This window comes from Abramis brama, assembly GCF_963993115.1.
Source record: "Abramis brama genome assembly, chromosome: 19".
NCBI classification, from domain to species: Eukaryota; Metazoa; Chordata; class Actinopteri; order Cypriniformes; family Leuciscidae; genus Abramis; species Abramis brama.
This window is the reverse complement of record NC_139981.1, coordinates 22,125,698-22,144,776: the sequence shown is the minus strand read 5'-3', so window position 1 is coordinate 22,144,776 and position 19,079 is coordinate 22,125,698. Positions and strand designations below refer to the sequence as shown.

Below are 19,079 nucleotides of genomic sequence, written 5' to 3'. Positions count from 1 at the left end.
TATTGAATTAGAATATGCATTAAACAGCACTTAATAAATCTGTAAAATAAATAGGGTTTTCATGAAAATTTGTGCCACTGATATTGTGAAAATTGTGACTATATTTATTTATTTACTACCTTTATTGCCTAAACAATATACAGTTTAATGTGTATTAGTGACATCTGAAAGCAGAAACATGACAACAGAAAGACTTACAGCAGGACCAGTAGGACCAGTAGGACCAGGAAGCCCAGGATCACCCTTACAACACACAGAATACTCATGTAAGTTGAATCTTCAATGCAAAAACGCCTTAGAACATGTCGCAGAACACAATGATTGCTTTCCATTCTGTTCTCAATACCAACTGTGCTTGACAAGTATCTTTCCTCCATATGCGCACTGCTGACTTTAGGAATTAATGAGCTGCTTTTAAGTTTTGGGGCACAGCATGCAAATAAACAGCTTGAGATCAGGCAGCCTCGTGGCAGTTGTGGAGTCGGCGAGCACGCAAAATGCTGTGACTACATCTTGACAAGTCCTTTTCTGGGAAGAGTGGGCGAGTTTGATGCCGCTTAAAGGAGGAAGCTGTCTCGAAAAAGAGTCTCCATGCACCAGCGCTCTGATACGTGCAGGAGGAAACCGTCGGTTGGACAGTTCTGTGGGCTCCATTTAATGAAGCCTATTATTTCAACCCTCTCTAGTATTCTCGTATTCATGGTCTTTCTCCTGAATTCCCGAGTGCTTTGACTAAGCACTGCGGTGAAATTAGAATACTAACAGTGTTTGAATCAATTATGTCTAGCCGCTTTCCTCATCTCTCTGTCAGTCAAACACACACACACACACACACACACACACACACACACACACACACACACACACACACACACACACACAGAAACTGCAATGTCATGTCAAATTGTGAGGGTACAGAGTGGAACGTCTGGTTGAGCTGTTGGAAGCTCTGTGTAATCTGGGATGCTCGGAAAGTGTGAGAGAGCGTCCAGTGACACGGTTCATTCAAACGGGCTTACCTTAGCACCTGGCAGCCCCTCTAGTCCAGGTAATCCCATCAGTCCCGGCTCACCCTGGAATAAAAGAAACACATTCCAGCTCACCTTCATGCGTGAAAGTCTGTGTGTGTGTGTCAGAGTTGGGGAGTGAATAAGTAAAAGCGCCAATGCAACTAACTCCACTACAATTTTTATGAAAACTAACAAGCTAGTTATGAGTAGCAGAAAAATGCTATCATTTTGGGTCAGAAGTCAGAATGAGTTTGCAGAGAAATGCACAAATAGTGATTTTGAATCATGTTAGTTTAAAAAAAAATTGTGCTAACTTTTACTGGACTACTTTTGGCCCGATGTACTTTTAATACAGTAAAGAAAATGTTCACCACTGTGTCACTTCTCAAATTCTGTATTGCGTTTAATAGCATTATAGCTTGGAATAAAATGGCAGGCTCTTTTGTTTTTACTAAAGCTAATTTAAAAGCTACACTTTTGGGATAATTGGATAATTTTGGATAATTTGACCAAATTACAGCTGGATTGGGGTGAACATTTTGGGACAATTTTGAACAAAATTAATAATTACTTGGTAACACTTATAATAAGGTTAATTAGTTAACATTAGTTAACTACCTTAGTTAACATGAACTAAGAATTAACAATACTTCTACAGCATTTATTAATCTTAGTTCATATTAATTTCAACATTTACTAATACATTATTGAAATCAAAGGTTGTATGTACTGTGAACTAACATGAACAAACAATGAACAGCTGTATTTTTATTAATTAACATTAACAAAGATGAACTAAAATAGTAAAATAATGAACCTTATTATAAAGTGTTACCAATTACTTTTAGGTAATGAAATGTTTTGTATTATTTAATGTAATTACACACATTTACACAGTGTGTGTTTGTTTGTGTGTGTGTATAGGAATGGTTTTACTCTTAACATTATAATGGTTTCAGAATGTAAAAATATGATGGATGGTCTAGAGATATTGGATATTCTGGCTCAGAGACAAGGTAAAACAACCAAATCTGCACATAAATGTCATTTGGAAAGTGATGAAAGCATAGTGCAAAGTTTCCAAGTCAATTTTAATGTTACCTTCATAAATATAATGTAAAAGAATTAAACATATACATAATAAAAATCAACCCCTGGGACATAAAAGTGCCTGAAAAGTTGAAGAAATAATCTTAAATGGTTGTATCACAGCAACGTTTTGGAGTCAAATAAAACTCAAAATGTATTTCTAGTGTATTTCGACTGATGGAACAGATCACAACGGTTTAGCTACCAAACTGGTTGGGGGACATGTGCGTCATTTATTTTAGCGACCCAACAAACACCAAACGCCATTTTTCCAGCATGTCACTGATTATTTCAATTAAAAACCACATATTTATCTTCGTCCTGACAAGAGCGTTGCGTTAACTCTAATTCTGTCGCATTACCATCCTGACAAAGCATTTACTTTCCCCCTTCCATTTTCATTTAGCCTGCCACGTTAATAAATCACACGTAGTTCGCCGTGAACAGAGCAGCTCGTAATTCAACCCCAAGTGATTGGCTGCTACCCCACACCGAACCCCTTCACGGAGCGCTGAAGAATCTGCGCTCTAGTGTCGTACATTATGTTCGTCTCATGCCTCAGCCGTTGACGGGCAGCAGCGGGCGCCATGTTAACGGATTGCGACAGTAATTGTCGCGCGTGTAGATTGCCATGTATAACAGAGCTACATGGAACCAAAAAAGAGGATCGACTGGAGACAGATGGGTGTAATTCTAGCACAGTGCTGGAGACTGCTGGGAGCATTTATTCAAATGTCAAATTAGCATGGCGCTGAAAAATCGTTTCGTAAAAAAAAAAAGACAAAAAAAAAAAAAAATTGCACCCGTGAGAACAGGAAGTGCCAGCTTTTTGCCTGTCGGAGCTGAATTGCTGCTATTGTAGGGGTCCGTCGCTTATGTGCATGTGCTTTTGTTGGGGGGGTGTGTGCGCATGTACAGCGGTTACAAAATCCCCCAAAGGCAGAGGAATATGCGGCGACAATTTGATTTAGGCGGCATTCCTGATCACTCCTATTGTTGTTGAGAATGCTGTGTGACTAAACTGTTGTGCTCGGCTGCTCTCGGGCTACTTCTGAGCCAGAAACTGTGATTAATGGAGACCAGCCAGAAAACGAGCGCTGGCCAGGCCTGTTTCTCTCAATCCACTGGCATAGAAGGACCACAAGGACGAGGACCATTTAATACAAATCACAGTGAAGCAACACTCACCATCCTTCCTTCATCTCCTTTGGGCCCCTGGAAGAGAAAAGGCACAGAATTAGCCCATGAAACTGACCTTATTTCTCTGTGTGCTATCAATTAATCCAATCTGTGTAATTAGCTGGATGACATCTGCTTAGATATGCTGTCATACAGTAACACACTCAGACAAAAGACCCACGAGGGAATTATGTTGACAGAACTCTGTTCCAAAACCTAGCGAGCTGCCTATAACAAGACTGAGCATGATCCCGAATTTAAGAATCGAAGCTTTTGGATTTCATGACTGTGAACTTGAACTGTACTAGCAACGTATCATAGGAATGTTTCACTGGCATGACAGGAAGTAGAATTTAGTAGATTGTAATTTAAATGAAATAGTCACACAAGAAAGGAATGTTATGAAGTTTGTGACTAAACAAATTTTTTTTTTTTTTAACCAGATATGACCATTTCTATGTAGAATACATTTTTACCCAACAGATTGGAAATATTTCTAAGTTAAACAGCCAAAATAGCCACCGCACCACAAAATGGCCACTACAATGTTATCAGATGAATATTTTACATGATTTGAATCTATTAATAATAATGATGTTAAAGTCCCACTGTAGTCAATAATTTTATCCTTTAAACCTTATCTTTGATCACCAAAATGACATATTTAAACGTTTTTTCCTTGAAAAAATACTTCATGCCTTAAAATAGCTTGAATGTAACTCTACACCCTTGCCTCATTTAGTATACGCGGTTCTATGAATATGCAAATTAGCCCACGGCTCCACTCACTCGTTGACGATCACACGTTGACGTGATAGGTTACAAGGTAGTTTGCGATGTCAGAAACACCAGCGATTTCAAACCGTGTTTTTGAGACTGTCTTCGTTTCACAGCAGTTTTAAGGAGAAAATACTCCTTTTAAGGAGTTTTTAAGGAGAAAATACAATTGTGTTGACTTATGAATTTATACATGGTTTGTCTTAAAGCATATAAAAAAGACATATAAACAACATCAAAAGCTTGATTTTCACCACATGGGGACTTTAAGGCATTCTGGGAAATGTCATGGGAAGTGTTCTTTCATCTCAGTTTGTAAAATGAAAGTGCATTTAATTGCACCTGGTATTTTAAAAGCGCCTGTCTCTTTTGTCCACTTTCGACCACTTCTGTCCTGATTTCTTCGAGGGGATGGGTCTACGGGTGGGTAAATGCATGGGCTTGTTTGCTGGGATTTTCAAATCTTTTGATCTAACGGATGAAATAAGCTCACGCGGTTTACATATGAATGTGACCGGAGACGACAGAAAAACACAGGGAGAGCAGCAGCTTTCGATTCAGGTCTGAAAGCCGCAAGATCACGCCGAACGCTAGATCCCAGTTAGAAACCAGGAATGGTGAGAGAACATTGTGCTTGGTGCGTTTTTGTCTTCATACCAAACTTTAAATCAAAGTTTAAATCCCGTCTGGCTAGCGCACTTCCCATGTTTACGGGTTAGGCCGGTGACACATTGGCTGCGTGGCGTGAGCGTGGCGTTTCTGTTGCGTGTCAGCTGCGAGGCGTTTTCCATGTCTTTGCACACCAGAAGCGTGTCTGACGCGGCGCTGCTGCTGCTAGGTGACATATGATAAGCCTCATTGGTGATATATTCGACATATGGGGAGAGAGTTGTGGAAGGCCTATACTTCATGTTAAACATAAATATATAGCAGCAAAGACAACGTCGGCAGTGTTGACGTCAAAATAGGCTATAGAATATTTCGTTCTGTATTGACAGACAGTATTTGAAAATCGATAATATTTTTTTAAATTACATTTATATTTGCATTTATGTCAAACCCTAGACACTTTCAAACATCATAATGACATGTATTTATAGGTATTCGTGTCAAAATGACAGAAACATCTTTTCCTATTCAATTTTGCATGGAAACGCTTCCAAGACGCTTGCGTGTCGGGTGAAAAATAGGCGTCGGTTCTATTTCTAGCATGCACGCGTTTTCCGCGCGGCTCGAGCCGCGCCTGAGACGCGCATGTCACGCAGGCAGTGTGCAAACTCTAACCTGTTAACATGGGAGCCGAAATAAAAACGGACACGCCACGCAGCTGAGACGCTTACGCCACGCATCCAGTGTGTCACCGGCCTTAAGGGGCGGTCGGTCACACTACACTTTTCGTTCCATTGTCTTCCATTCATATGCATGCGAATGCGTCAGACCGGAAACACAAGGTTGAAGTTTGGTGAACTCTGACCTGACCAGGTCAAACTCTGACCAGTCAAAGATCGATACGTCATGACGTGACCTCTTGACTGAATTAAAAGAACGATATTGTGGCGAGCAGGACGAGGCCGAGGGCCGTGAGAGGGCGGCACGAGGCCGGTGGCGTGATTACTGAAGAGCGACACCTGCGCGACGCACCGGTCTCGTATCTCTCACGGCCCTCGGCCTCGTCCTGCTCGCCACAGATATATTTGCAGTAAAGTCGAGTAGATTGTATATTTTTTTTACATATTGAGTGTATTACTATTTGTTATATGTTGAATTCATGTTTACAAAAAAGACGCTGCAGAGCATGACGTCATATCACGACTGTTACAGTGTTACATTCTCAAAGTGTAGTGTGACTGCGGCTTTAAGTCAATATGCGGAGAGAAGGCGGTATTTTGTGGCTGTTCGAACACATTAGATCACATGAGCGTCTACACCACGAAAGCAATCCAGTCTAATGCGTTTTCAGCTGCCTCTGGAAGTAGTCGAAAGTGGACAATCTCAAAACGTTTTAGATCCTGTTTACACTTGTATTTAGCGTCCACTTGTGATCCGTTCGACCAAAACGCATCTTAATACCAGAGAGAGGTAGGTAGGGGATGGAGGATGGATAGATAGATAGATAGATAGATTTTACCCTTTAGCACCCCAGTGAGCGAATAAATCATGACTCTGCATGCTGTCATATCTGCATCATTCTTTTCCCCAACCACAAGCTTCTTGATTGTTCAAATGAAGTTCAAATGAAGTTTAAGTGATCTTTGTCTCAGTGCGCTGCGGCACGTCAACAAGAGGAGCCACGTCCCACTTGGAACAGGTTCAGCTGAGGATAAACCTGAAACAAAGCACTCCGGGGGACTTGTAAGCAGCTCCTCGTGTATCTCTCAGAGAGGAGGGAGATTGGAGAGTGTCCTCTTTCAGACCTGCTGATAAGGGTTTCGCATTTTTCAGAGTTCTGGGCGGTCTGGTAAAGATGGCCCAGGAGGGAATACACTCTTGTTCTTCATGGAAAGGAAGGACACATTACATACAGAGTAGATAAGTGTGCGTGTCGCTGTGTTGATAAGCTAATCGGATGATTCCACTACGGCAGAAAAGCTCTTTTATATATATATATATAGCTTATATATTTAATTTTTCCCCCCTGTTAAAGTGCTGCATTTCAATTACCCCTCCTTTACAAGCAGCTACATTGTTGACTATGTGTGACGGGTTTGTTTTGTCCTTCTCCCTTTGGGCTACTGTCATTGTCTGAGTTTCAGATTTGTGTCTGTGTGGCCGTGATCCGTCCTTCAAAGAATGCTGCGTAAAACTCTTGAAAACAGCAGCTAAACTGAATACAGATTCCCAAATCAATGTAGCTTCTTTGTGTATTGACATTTAAACTTCATTAAAAGTGCAACAACTGATTCCCTGCGGTAGGTTAACTTCAAAACAGCTATTTGCTTTATGTGGGATATAATTTAGAAAATAAATAAATAAAACATACAGAGGGCCCGGGTGGTCCGGGTTGGCCTGTATTAGCCGCTCCATTCTGTAAAAAAAACAAAACAAACTATAGTTTATCAAAATGAACAATATGACAAATTACATATTAAAATACCGTGACTATGTTTTAGTATCAGGTAAAAGTTTTACCTGAAGTTTATAGAGACTGCTCATTCCATTGCCCTCTGCAATTGGAACACCCTGAAAAGAAGTAAAAAAAAAAAACACACCAGTCAATATGATATTCTTGTCTCCAGATGTATTTGAGTCTCTCCTTCAAATATAAGTCAATGAGATTTTTCTCCAGTTTTATCATTCACCAGGCGATAAAATCAGTAAGGAAAGTAACACTTTAGTTTAGGGTCCAATTCTCACTATTAACTAGTTGCTTATTAGCTTGCATCTTACTAGGATATTAGCTGTTTATTAGTTACATACATCAGGCTTTTATGGACAATATTGTATGATATAGTGAGAATATGGAGTTCACACTTGAGGAGTGGGAAAAAACACCTCAATTTTATTCCGAGGACTGAATTAAAATAAATAAGTAAATAAAATCATAATAATAATAATGCATTTTGGTGCAGATGTTATTTAAAGGACCAAAAAAAGGTTGAAATTGTATGTAAAATCAAGTAAACATAAGTTGCTTCTGTCCAGTAAGTGTTCATCTTGAAATATTACTAACAATATAAAAGTTATACATACGTTTATTTTATAAAAATCATTAAAGATTTCACTGCAAAAAGACATACCCAAACCTGAAGAGAGACATTTTTAGAATTATAATAAAATGCCTTTTACTTTTACTAAAAAGGCATGTAGATGATTGTGTACAACAGATTTTTACGGCACAGATTTTATCATGTTGATAATTTAGAGGCCTATGTACTGTATGAAATATGATAGAGTAAGCTTTATAGGGTTAATCACTAAACTTTGTCGGGAAAGCATATAAATCGCTATTAACTGTGAATCTTTCATATCTTTGTAAGAAATTACAAATACAAATTTACAAATAAAGTTTCCCTGGGAAATCTCATAATATAATTTATAGCTAAACTGTGCATTTTTTCCCCTCTGTTTTCTATCTCTTTCAGAGACAACTATGAGTAAACCATTTGTAGGCCAATTACACAAATCGAGCACTTGAGTAAAAGTACAGATACCCTAATAAAATATCTATATGGTTGTGACCAATGACAAACAAGTGGAAGTGTTATGGAAAACTGTTGGAAAGCATTCATCAATTCTGTTTTCAATTCCTAGCGATGGTGAAAATGCACACTTTAAACTTCCACGCCTTTAAATTTTAAGCTGAGTCAGCCTAAACACTTGCAATCAGCACCAGAACTTACAGGAGGTCCAGGAGGTCCGGGTCTGCCTTGCGGCCCTTCGCTGCCCTGGAATAAAAAGACATTTCTTTTATTTACATGCGTAGCACAAACTCTGGCTCTCCAAACACAGTGTGTGATTGCATTGAGAGTCAGGGCCAACACCATACGGCAGTGTTAGCAAATGGTGTGAATAATAACAGGATTCAGATAGAGCCTTTGGAAGTTGTGGATAGACTTGGTGCCCCTTAGCTCTTATTGGATTGGCTCTCAGTGGAGCCGACCAGCTGATGAAAACGGTGAAAAATGCCTCTATTCCTTTTCTAGTACATATCTGCACACTGCAGGGCACCGTACAAGCTCGTCGAACACATCGAGCGGCATATTTACTATCTCCCGCTAACCGTTTGTGAGAGCATTACTCCAGCTGTTTATCAGACAGTGTGTGTGACTCAGATGCTGATGGGTCAAAGAATTATAATGTTGGGGAAAGTGAAAAACAGAAGATGTTTATCAACTTTTGTCTTTACCCCACTCTGAAATTCAATATAATTGCAGAATATTTAAATAAGTTTTATTAAATAAATTATATGCATAATGGATGACATAATAACATACATAATTTTATTTTGTTTGGCCTTTGAGTAAGTAATGACAGCATTTAAATTTTTGGATAATTATTTCTTCAATTCTCATGTTGTGCTAAATCTGTACACAAAATTAGCAATTTTAAAGCTTAATAACATGATAAAAGGTCACCATAAAAGTGGTCCATTTGCACTATTTGTCAGGTTTTCTGAGGCCACATGATAATTTTGTCAAAACAAATTTTAATTTGTTATTAACTTTTCCATCAACCTCAGCCCTCAAATAAGATGGTTTGGAATAAAATCATAAAAAAGGTCCTTAATATTACATTCAAATCTTAAAGAAGAAATGATAACTAGATTATGCTTACCCGTTCTCCCTTTGGTCCTGCGGGGCCAACAGTTCCTGGTCTGCCAAGAAGTCCCTGGATGCAGAGGAACATGCGTAAGGATCATTTTGATTAGACACAACGTTGGGAAGAAAAAGATTGCCCAGAAAATAAACTAAGCCCCATATCGAAACCATGAAGCCATAATAACATTTCTTTTTATTGGGAGATCCTCACCGGTGCACCCATACGGCCTGTGGATCCAGGCAATCCTGGCACACCCGGGGTCCCCTGGAACAGAAAATGTCAGATCACAGCTCAAAACTCAACTTAAAACTCAAATCTCAAAAAAAAAAAGAAAAAAAGTACTGATAATAAATTTAATTCTGTAACCCCGGACCAGCCAACCAGTCAGACTTCAAAAACATTAAAATGAAAATAACTGAGCTGAAAATAAATTCCTATTTTAATTTGAATTGGTCCAACTGTCTTAGACTAGCAAAATACAGTTCCATATAATGTTGGTATTGCTACAAATGCAACTGGATAAAATAGGTGAGGATGGATGTATGTATATATATATATATATATATATATACTTTTTTTCTTTTTTTTTTTGAATTTAAAGTTTCTTAAATTAAAGTTTCTTAAATTTGTATTTGTTCGTTGTCTTTCAATATTATTTGAAAACCTACAAAGTAAAAGTACAAAGTATTTCACTACCTAAAAGTAAAACCTAAAATTTATATTTTACAATTATGCAATTATACAAGTTTTCCTGTTTTTTTTTCTATATAAACCCTGACATGTTTGATTATACAATATAACATATGCTTGGTTCTCAAAAAAAATTAATTAAGAAAGATGACAGACAGACAGACAGACAGATAGACAGACACACAGAAAATAAAGTGACTGGTGAAGCTGTATACTAGTCAACCATGACGCATTGGACAGCTCCACTAACTAACAGGATCCATTTAGTTATGTCGCATTGCACCAAGCCGCACACATACAGTGTAAACACAGTGTTATTCTGATAACTCACCTCATCACCCTTGTCCCCCATCGGACCAGGAAAGCCTCTCTCACCCTTCACTCCCTATATGATGATGAGACAGATAAACAATAGTTGAGACAGGTACACACTTTTGACTAAGTTTCTCTCTAAAGAATGTTCTCATACATTCTTAATGCTTTTCCTTTGGCCTCAGTTCTTGCCTGTCAATGAATGTCTCACATTCAGGCACTGTACTGTACTGTACAGTACATAAACTTTTTTTGCTTTAAAAGTTGCACCATTTATAAAATATTTACCTCACAAAACCTTGTTGTAATGAAGGAAATGCATGTGATTGTACTTCCAAAAAGAATTACAGCTAAAGGGAAGTCTGTGAATATATATACAAAGTTCTGGCATGAAACTCTAGATGGCGCAAGCTGATAGGTCCTAACTCAGTTTGCTAGCGATCACATCGTTATCTACATAGTGAAGCTGATTGGTTGCTGTTGCATCAGCAGCCAATGGGCTGCGGCTCAACATTCAAATACTGGTAGTGTTGCTGTTAGCAGTGCAGTGCGCTTTCAGAAACCCTCCACCTTCCCCAGCTCCACATGTATAGATCTTCTATGGGGGTTTATTCATGTATGATACATGTGCAGCAGCAGCATGTCTTACATGCTCACAGCGATGTCTGTGAATGTATTGGCAAGTCTCTGTACTTGCTCTGCAGCAGTAGCATAGCAGATCTATTCCACCAAGACCAAATACATTAACATTGCCATAATCATTACCATGCCAATCTCTCCAAGAATTGTCATGACAGAACTGGGGCTCATGTCTACTGATCACATGATTCTTTTCTCTAATCTGTGATTTAGGGTGGCTTACCTTCGGACCCTCTTTTCCGGGATTACCAGCTGGGCCCCGCAGACCCTGATCCCCCTGTTGAAGCCAACATAGAACGTAAGAAGCCAGATCCACAGGACAGACACAAGAATAAGCAGTGGCCAAGACTATTATTTGAACACTTAAGGCTGGAATACACTACACAACTTTATGATGTCCAGAGAAAAACTGGCCGTCATACAGTCAAAAACTGAGGACCATACAGTACCAGACTTTCTAATCATTCCGAAAACAACAAACTCACGCATAACCGATTAAACAAACTGGATTTGGATCTACAGATTACATTGAGTTAGAGATGAGTGGCGTCGTCAGTTGTTTTGTTTAAGCTGAAGAGTCAAATATTGTGTTCTGTTAATGTACTGTTCTGTTCATTGTATTGTTATTGTATTTGTACTGTATGTTATTGCAACACTAGTAGATGGAGGGCCGCTTCAGTTTTAGTAGCGAAGCGTCATACACTACGATATGTTCTAAAATTGCCTCAAGATATCAAACATGTTTTGACATCCTCCAACTGGATGGAATCATATTCTGTAGCCAAAAAAAGAGTCTGTGCCCATCACACACTACACAATTGTCTATGAAATCTGTCAACTCCGACTGCCCAAAAGACTTTTGGCAACTATTGTCGACTCGTCCAGACTGCAATTTGGGGAAAAAATCTGAGCAAAAGTCATGTAGTGTATTGCAGTCTTTAGGCCACATTTAACGTATGAATGTCATCACGTCAGAGAACTAAAAAAAAAAAAACAGGATTCATTTTAAAGAAAGACAAAACAAGCTCATATTGCAAGTTATTGTAATTGTGGTGCAAAAAAGGGAAATTAGTTTGCAGATTTGGTATCTAATACAATAACATGCGTATATTTTTAAGAATGACTTTTGATACTGCTTGGGGCTGTTCTAGAGCAAAACATTTTATCTTTCTATTATATACACATGTATATAATAAAAAAACTGGACTGCAGAAATGTCTGGTGTATTTGTGTCTGCAAAACAAATCATTCATTGCATCAGCCAGAAAAGATGTCAGCACAGTGCTAGAGAATCTCTTGGGGAGGGACAGAATATTAATTAGTGAGGAGATGAAACTGAAGCCATTTTTACCTTTTCTCCATCCATTCCTGGGATACCTAGAGCTCCAGAGGAACCTTTTTCTCCTTTCTGCCCTGGTAGTCCTGGTATTCTGGTCTGACACACACTGCAGGCGTTCTGTCAACATCACATACACACACACACACAGTAAGGTGCAATCCAACTTTCTCTCCTTTAATCTCTTTCTCCTTCTGTTCAGATGAGCTCCAAATGCAACACATTTTAAAATGAAGCTTTCTCTTATATGTCCACAAACAAAAGAAAGGATCCGCCATTTAGAAATGCATGTGATTAAATGCAGATGAGAAACTTAATTTTTTTGTCTGTGCTTTTTTTTTGCATAAAGAAATTTGAACAAATTTGCATTTCAAATGCAAATCTTATCGAGGTTTAAAATACATACCATAGATCTTAGTAAATTGCCAATGCATAAAACAGTGTAAATTATTGGTCTTCTGATTAGCCAATTTATCAAAATGAAGAATTTTCTCAAAATAGTAGTACAGAAAAATAAATTATCATTCATCTTCATATTTTACTTCAACGTGGTTTGAAATTTCACTAATGATTCAACTTTTCCTTTGACATGGAATGCAGTTTTCTCATTGGAACCTTTTTATTTCAAGAAGTGATATTTCTATGACTCTGTGTCATAAAGCTTTCTTCCAATTTCATTGGAGGATTAATTTTACCTCAATCTCATTTCCACTAAAGGACAACTGAAGTAAAAAATGACACCGTTTACCACACTCTTCCTGTGGAAATACACTAAACAGACTTCAGTGTCCTTATTTGTGTTTATGAGCTCTACACACATTTATCTGTTTCTGTATATTGACCTTAATTGCATATCTGTATAGAATTAATGTATGCTTTTACCAGCTTTCAGACACATTATGGCAGAGCAATCTAGCTTTGCAAATTGCTAAAAAGCTAAAGGTCAAACCCAGAGATACAAACAACTTGATAAAAGGTATGCATTAGGGAAGTACTTTTTTTTCTCAAAGCCCTTTTCCTCCAGATTTTAACCTTGTCAGCCTTGATGCTTTCAACTCAATACATTCGCCCAATGATACAGAGAGAAACAGGAAAAGCAAAAGAGAAGGTGCTTTCAAAAGCAGTTTTAAACTCGGGGGCTAAGTAAGCAACCTTTTTCTCTTCTGCTCTTTAAAGAATGTAACTGTATACCCGGGAAGCGGAATCAAAGGTTTACCGTAATGGGTCGCGGGGATAGCACTGACATTTCACACTGTATGCACTTTTCGCGCATGGCACGAGTGTATCTGAAGGTAGCAATTTACTAGTGCATTAGTCCAACCTGCTCAAAAAGTGTAGGATGATTCAGGAAGTGCATTTATATTTGTGTTCTTTGTGCAAGACTAGCAATTAGCAAAATAGCATGTGACCTGATATAGCAGCTGAAGTTTAGCAAAACATTATTCGAAACATTTTGAAAAGGGAGAAAATGTAACAAAAACCTGCTTTGACATGTTTAGATTTGGCTATAAAAATAGGAATTCATATAAAGGAATAGTTTAGCCAACAAAATGTTGTTAGATGTTAGCAAGTACATCAGAGCTGCTCAATTCCATACAAAGTGAATGATGAATTATACAGCTAACTGCACAAAATTATTTCTAAAATCATAAAATGTATGTACTTTTATAGCATTTTTATGTTGCTTTTTTGTCCTTTATTTTGTTGTTTTTGAAATTAACAGTATATAAATCATCCACATTTGTAGTGTAAAAAAAGAGCATCTTGAACATTTCACAGAAGACAAGTCATAATACGAGGAATGATATGAGTGTGATGACTTTCTGATTTTTTTAGCCTTGGTTGAATTATTCATTTAAAGCTAGAGCAGGCAGTGATTTTCATAAATATCATGAAACTCCCGTCAGATCCTGAAAGCAATCAATAAGCGGTCTAAATATTTGTAAAAAAAAACAAACAAAAAAACATATATCTTCTGAGGAAGTCTAAGGACCAAAAAATGTCGGTCCGAATCGATTGATTGGATGTCCTACCTACCTGTCAACCTGTATTTATACACTTCCGTGCACCCTGCTCCCATCAAGCTATCCATCCATCCATCCATCCATCCATCCATCTCTACATCTTTGACTCCAGCTCCAATTCAAACTCTGTAGAAAGCAGCTCAGCGCTTGCTTGTTCTTTTGACATTCAAGTATGTTTTGATGCATTTCCTTTTCTTTGTGCATATGTTACCGGCAAAGTGTGAAATCCCGGTATTGTATAGAATGCCTAGGCAATGTATAGAATTCCTGATGTTTTTTTGCAAAAAATACATCACCTAATTCTATACATTACCTAGGCATTCTATAGAATGCCGGATTACACACTTTGCTGGTAACATATACAGTAGCTCAATGTGTTGTTGTGGTTGACGGTTCACTCAGAATTTCAGCAAACGGGCATTTATCTTGTCAGAAGTTTCTTGTCGCAAAGAGATGAATGAATGATGCCCAAACATAAAGAAACATAAAGAGCAGTGGAGGAGGAAGACAGATCAGAATGTACTTATATGCACGAATTAAAGGGAGTGTGAAGAGTGAACGTTGAAAGAGTGTTTCTTTTTCTAAGCGCTGAATATACAAAGGTTTCAAAACAGCAATAGACAGCAATTAAATAATTTATAAAACACGTTTAAAAGTTACTCAGGTAAAATTGGGCTTTATATACCCTCTGACTATAGTCATTTGTGTTTTGTTACTCAGGTAGTATGTTTAATAGGAAAGGCAATGCTTCTAAAATCTTTCATTTTTATAGAGGGAAAAATAAGATTCCTCTAGGTAACACAGGGTAAGATCTGTCTTAAGATCCACACACAATCTCACTGAAGGGAACACAGTTTTATATATCTGTTTAAATATCTTCGGTTTGAGATGTCAGGTTTCAAATTCTGCAAAAGTCTTTCTGATATGCATCTAAAAGGAAACTTTTTGGAGTGCATGAGGTCTAACTGTAAATTCAGCATCTTTTATTTATTTATCTTAGCACTGTTCACTAAAAATCATACTTCTAATGTTCAGTGTCCAATAGACTGCAGTAGAAATAAGTGCACAGGAGGACAGACAGTACCTTCATTAATGTCCCCATGTCTCCCACAATGGGTAGTGCTGTCTGAAAGGGAAACATTATTTAGAGCAGCATTAGATACAAGATTAAAAATGAGATGCAACACAAATATTTATTATATTATATTTATTGTAAGTGCAATGTCAACTATTTTCATTAGCGGAGCAAAAACAAACAAAATGTCTGTACAACTCGATATTAACTTCATGTTTATAAGACTGTTACGAAATAAAATGTTACGAACCGGTTCTCCGGGAGGTCCAGGGGGTCCTGGTCTGCCTTGTGGGCCTGGAGGTCCCTTTCAGATTAAGAAACACATTCATGTATGAATATAAGAATATTCAAGGTATTTAAGAATTCTTCAAATAATATAATTCATACATATAAGGATATACATAGTGGGATATGTCCACCTTTTGACATGATATGCTTGCAAAGATTTAAAAGCACTTCTCACCATATTTCCTGGCAATCCAACAGTTCCTGCAGGTCCACGAGGACCCTGTGAAAATAACACCATCATGTTAATTCCCGTCCTCGGCTTCGTCACATTCAACACAATCTAGATTCAATCTCTGTGTTAACTTGTTTAACTTCTAGAGCAGGGTTCACCAATCTCAGTCCTGGAGGGCCGCTGTCCTGCAGAGTTTAGCTCCAACCAGCTCCAACACACCTGTTTGAAAGTGTCTAGAATGCCTAGTGAGACCTTGATTAGCTGGTTCAGGTGTGTTTAATTGGGGTTGGAGCTAAACTCTGCAGGACAGCGGCCCTCCAGGACCGAGATTGGTGAACCCTGTTCTAGAGTTTAACTTCTAGAAAAATATATAATATTGAGGTATAAGTATATTATGCGCAGTGCCAAAATTTGCATGCTTTGTTTACATTTTTGGATGCAAATTAATCCTTTACCTGAAATCCTGTTTCCCCTTTAGGTCCCATCAGACCCTATAGAAAGAAAACGTAAAAAAAATAAATAAAGCTATTTCCTATTAATCACTACACTTATCTTATAATACTATTGTTTTCGGTGTGACATGCATTTACTAAAATGCTAAACTCTAAAGCTACTTGGAATGCTTTTATATAGTTGGGTGCACTATCACTTTAAATGAAGACTATTTGAGTGTTTGTGAAGGACAATGAAGTTAAAATTCAAATCAAACAGGTTCATACAGGGGGTCCGGTGATTCCAATCCCAGGTTCTCCTTTCTCTCCAGGATCTCCAGGTACTCCAGGTACACCTCGCTCACCCTGGCAGAGAGAACCACCGGAAAAAGTTCATACAGCTAAACTAAATAAACTCGGGTTGAGCGAGTGCAAAATTCAGTACTCGTGTCAAAATTCAGTCAAAAGTAATGACAGTTTATGCAATAAGGCTTGGCTGAATAATTATTGTGGTTTAAAAGGAATTTGTTTCCACAGCAACATCATAAACATCTTCAGCCATTATCTAGTAATATATTTAAAATGAAACATTTACAAACAGATGCTTACACAGCAGTAAAAAAAAAAGAGATTTAATGAAGTGTTTAGCATAAGCAAATAATTGATGACAGCATGAAAATGGTTTAAAGGAATGTTCTGGGTTCAATACAAGTTAAGCTCACTACAGACAATTTCAACTTGTAACTTGATTGAACCTGCAAACACAATATTTCATTGTTACAGAAAATGATATTCTCTGGTAATCAACAATGCCACTGATGAACCCAGAACTTTCCTTTAAATTATTCACATCACAATGCTGATATTTACGGAAGCGTATTGCATTCACTTAAGGAAAAATAATCTACTCTGTTTTTCTGAATTAACAAGTTAATTATCTCAGAATTACGAGATAATTTTTCATGAAAAATAAGTTTTTGCTCTGTTTTTCTGAATTAATGACTTAATTATCTCAGAATTACAAGATAATTAAGTCATTAATTCAGAAAAACAGAGCAAATATTTTGTATGAAAAATTATCTCATAATTTTGAGATAATTAAGTCATTAATTCAGAAAAACAGAGCAAAAACTTTTTATTCATGAAAAATTATCTCGTAATTCTGAGATAATTAAGTCATTAATTCAGAAAAAGAGCAAAAACTTTTTATTCATGAAAAATTATCTCGTAATTCTGAGATAATTAAGTCATTAATTCAGAAAAACAGAGCAAAAACGTATTATTCATGAAAAATTATCTCGTAATTCTGAGATAATTAACTTGTTAATTCAGAAAAACAGAGTAGATTATTTTTCCTCAAGTGAATGCAATACGCTTCCGTAGATATTTCTTATCACACTAATAAAAAAAGAAAAAGAAAAAGTGGACTTAAAGACATAGCGAAGCACAGCACAGGGTAATATGACTGATATGAACTCTGGGGCTGTTACTTTGCAGATAAACTTCACAAGCGCAAAATGGAATACTAAAATAAAATAAAAAAGTTCACAGTAACCAACCTTAGGACCCCGTGACCCCCGTGGACCAGACACGGCCTCCTCCTAGAACAAAACAAGAGATGAAATACAAACTCAAATGAATACCATGTTCTTAGAACTTACGTAAGATTCTATTTCAGACAGATAAATAGACACAAGTGATGAACTGAGAAACTTTTTTTGAAATGGTTGTCTGTAAAATCTCTGAAAATCAGTGTTTCAAAAAAATCAATACTAAAAGTAGTGATGCTACTAGAGCCATAAAATAACGAAACAGAGAAAGAATAATATATATATATATATATATATATATATATACAGTATCTGAAAACAAACGAGTTACTGTCAGGCTGCTAAGCAAACTACTTTATCTAAACCACTTCAAATTAGTAGCTTATAGCTTGACAAGATATATTTTTACTTTTTCCTCAACATCGCTAAATATTGCATGGCCTTGTTTTGACAGCAAATTTGAAATTTTTTCTCTGTGTGATTTGCAAGTGATACTGTAGGCACCGACAGTGCAAAAGAGTTACAGTAAGCATTATTTGCTATACACCACTGATGGAAAATTGATTTTTGTGGTCAGCAAGAATTAGATTAGCAAGTAGTTTTCGCATTGCAGACTTTTTGCATCCCGTGAAGTCGTAATACAGGATACTGTTTTTCAGGATATAGTGAACTGATTAAATAAATACAGCAAGGCCTTTTTAAGAAGTTGGATTAAATGGAAAAGTGTGTTAAAAGTAGTAATAATAATATAAACATCCACTTTCACAATCCAAATGGATCAAGTTTAAAGTTTTTTTTTTATTTTTATTTAAATTATGAAATAATATCATTATTATTAGTAATAATAATAATACTAGTGCAGAATGAGACCAGGAATGTGCATTAAACTGTGAATAGTGTCAGTTTTGATTTAATTCGTTCACTCATGAATTTCCCTCTTTTTCTCTTTTCCACTAAAACAGAAATGATGAAGGTGGCTGATGACTTCATTCTATATTGATTTCAGACCAACAAACCATCATTCATCAGACTAACAAGTGCTCTGTCTGCCCACCACCCATCTGTCTATATGCTTCATGCTGGATGTCTTGCCAACATTACAGTTAATATGCAGTTTATCTCCTTCTCTCGCAAACAAACGTAATTTCTTAGGTCAGAGTCCAGCTGGCATCTAACTAGCATGAAAACAGTGAAATCAAATCTGTCGGTTGACCCCTTTCACATTTCCGGGTTTCTCAGAAGCGGAAG

General features: G+C 37.2%; 1 protein-coding gene across 2 annotated transcripts in view; it reads right to left on the bottom strand.

Moving 5' to 3' along the window:
• The window catches only part of LOC311069234 (uncharacterized protein), a 161,753-nt gene that overhangs the window by 19,760 nt on the left and 122,914 nt on the right, over positions 1-19,079 (bottom strand). For both annotated transcript variants that reach the window (XM_084092249.1, XM_084092250.1), the window contains 17 exons: positions 17,841-17,882; positions 16,570-16,647; positions 16,306-16,341; positions 15,854-15,898; positions 15,641-15,694; positions 15,400-15,441; positions 12,307-12,411; positions 11,179-11,232; positions 10,336-10,389; positions 9,525-9,578; positions 9,330-9,383; positions 8,396-8,440; positions 7,185-7,235; positions 7,036-7,080; positions 3,288-3,314; positions 1,020-1,073; positions 199-243 (listed from right to left, as the gene is read on the bottom strand). In XM_084092249.1, the coding sequence (XP_083948375.1) occupies positions 199-243; positions 1,020-1,073; positions 3,288-3,314; positions 7,036-7,080; positions 7,185-7,235; positions 8,396-8,440; positions 9,330-9,383; positions 9,525-9,578; positions 10,336-10,389; positions 11,179-11,232; positions 12,307-12,411; positions 15,400-15,441; positions 15,641-15,694; positions 15,854-15,898; positions 16,306-16,341; positions 16,570-16,647; positions 17,841-17,882 (885 nt within the window). The remainder of the gene's footprint in view (positions 1-198; positions 244-1,019; positions 1,074-3,287; positions 3,315-7,035; positions 7,081-7,184; positions 7,236-8,395; positions 8,441-9,329; positions 9,384-9,524; positions 9,579-10,335; positions 10,390-11,178; positions 11,233-12,306; positions 12,412-15,399; positions 15,442-15,640; positions 15,695-15,853; positions 15,899-16,305; positions 16,342-16,569; positions 16,648-17,840; positions 17,883-19,079) is intronic.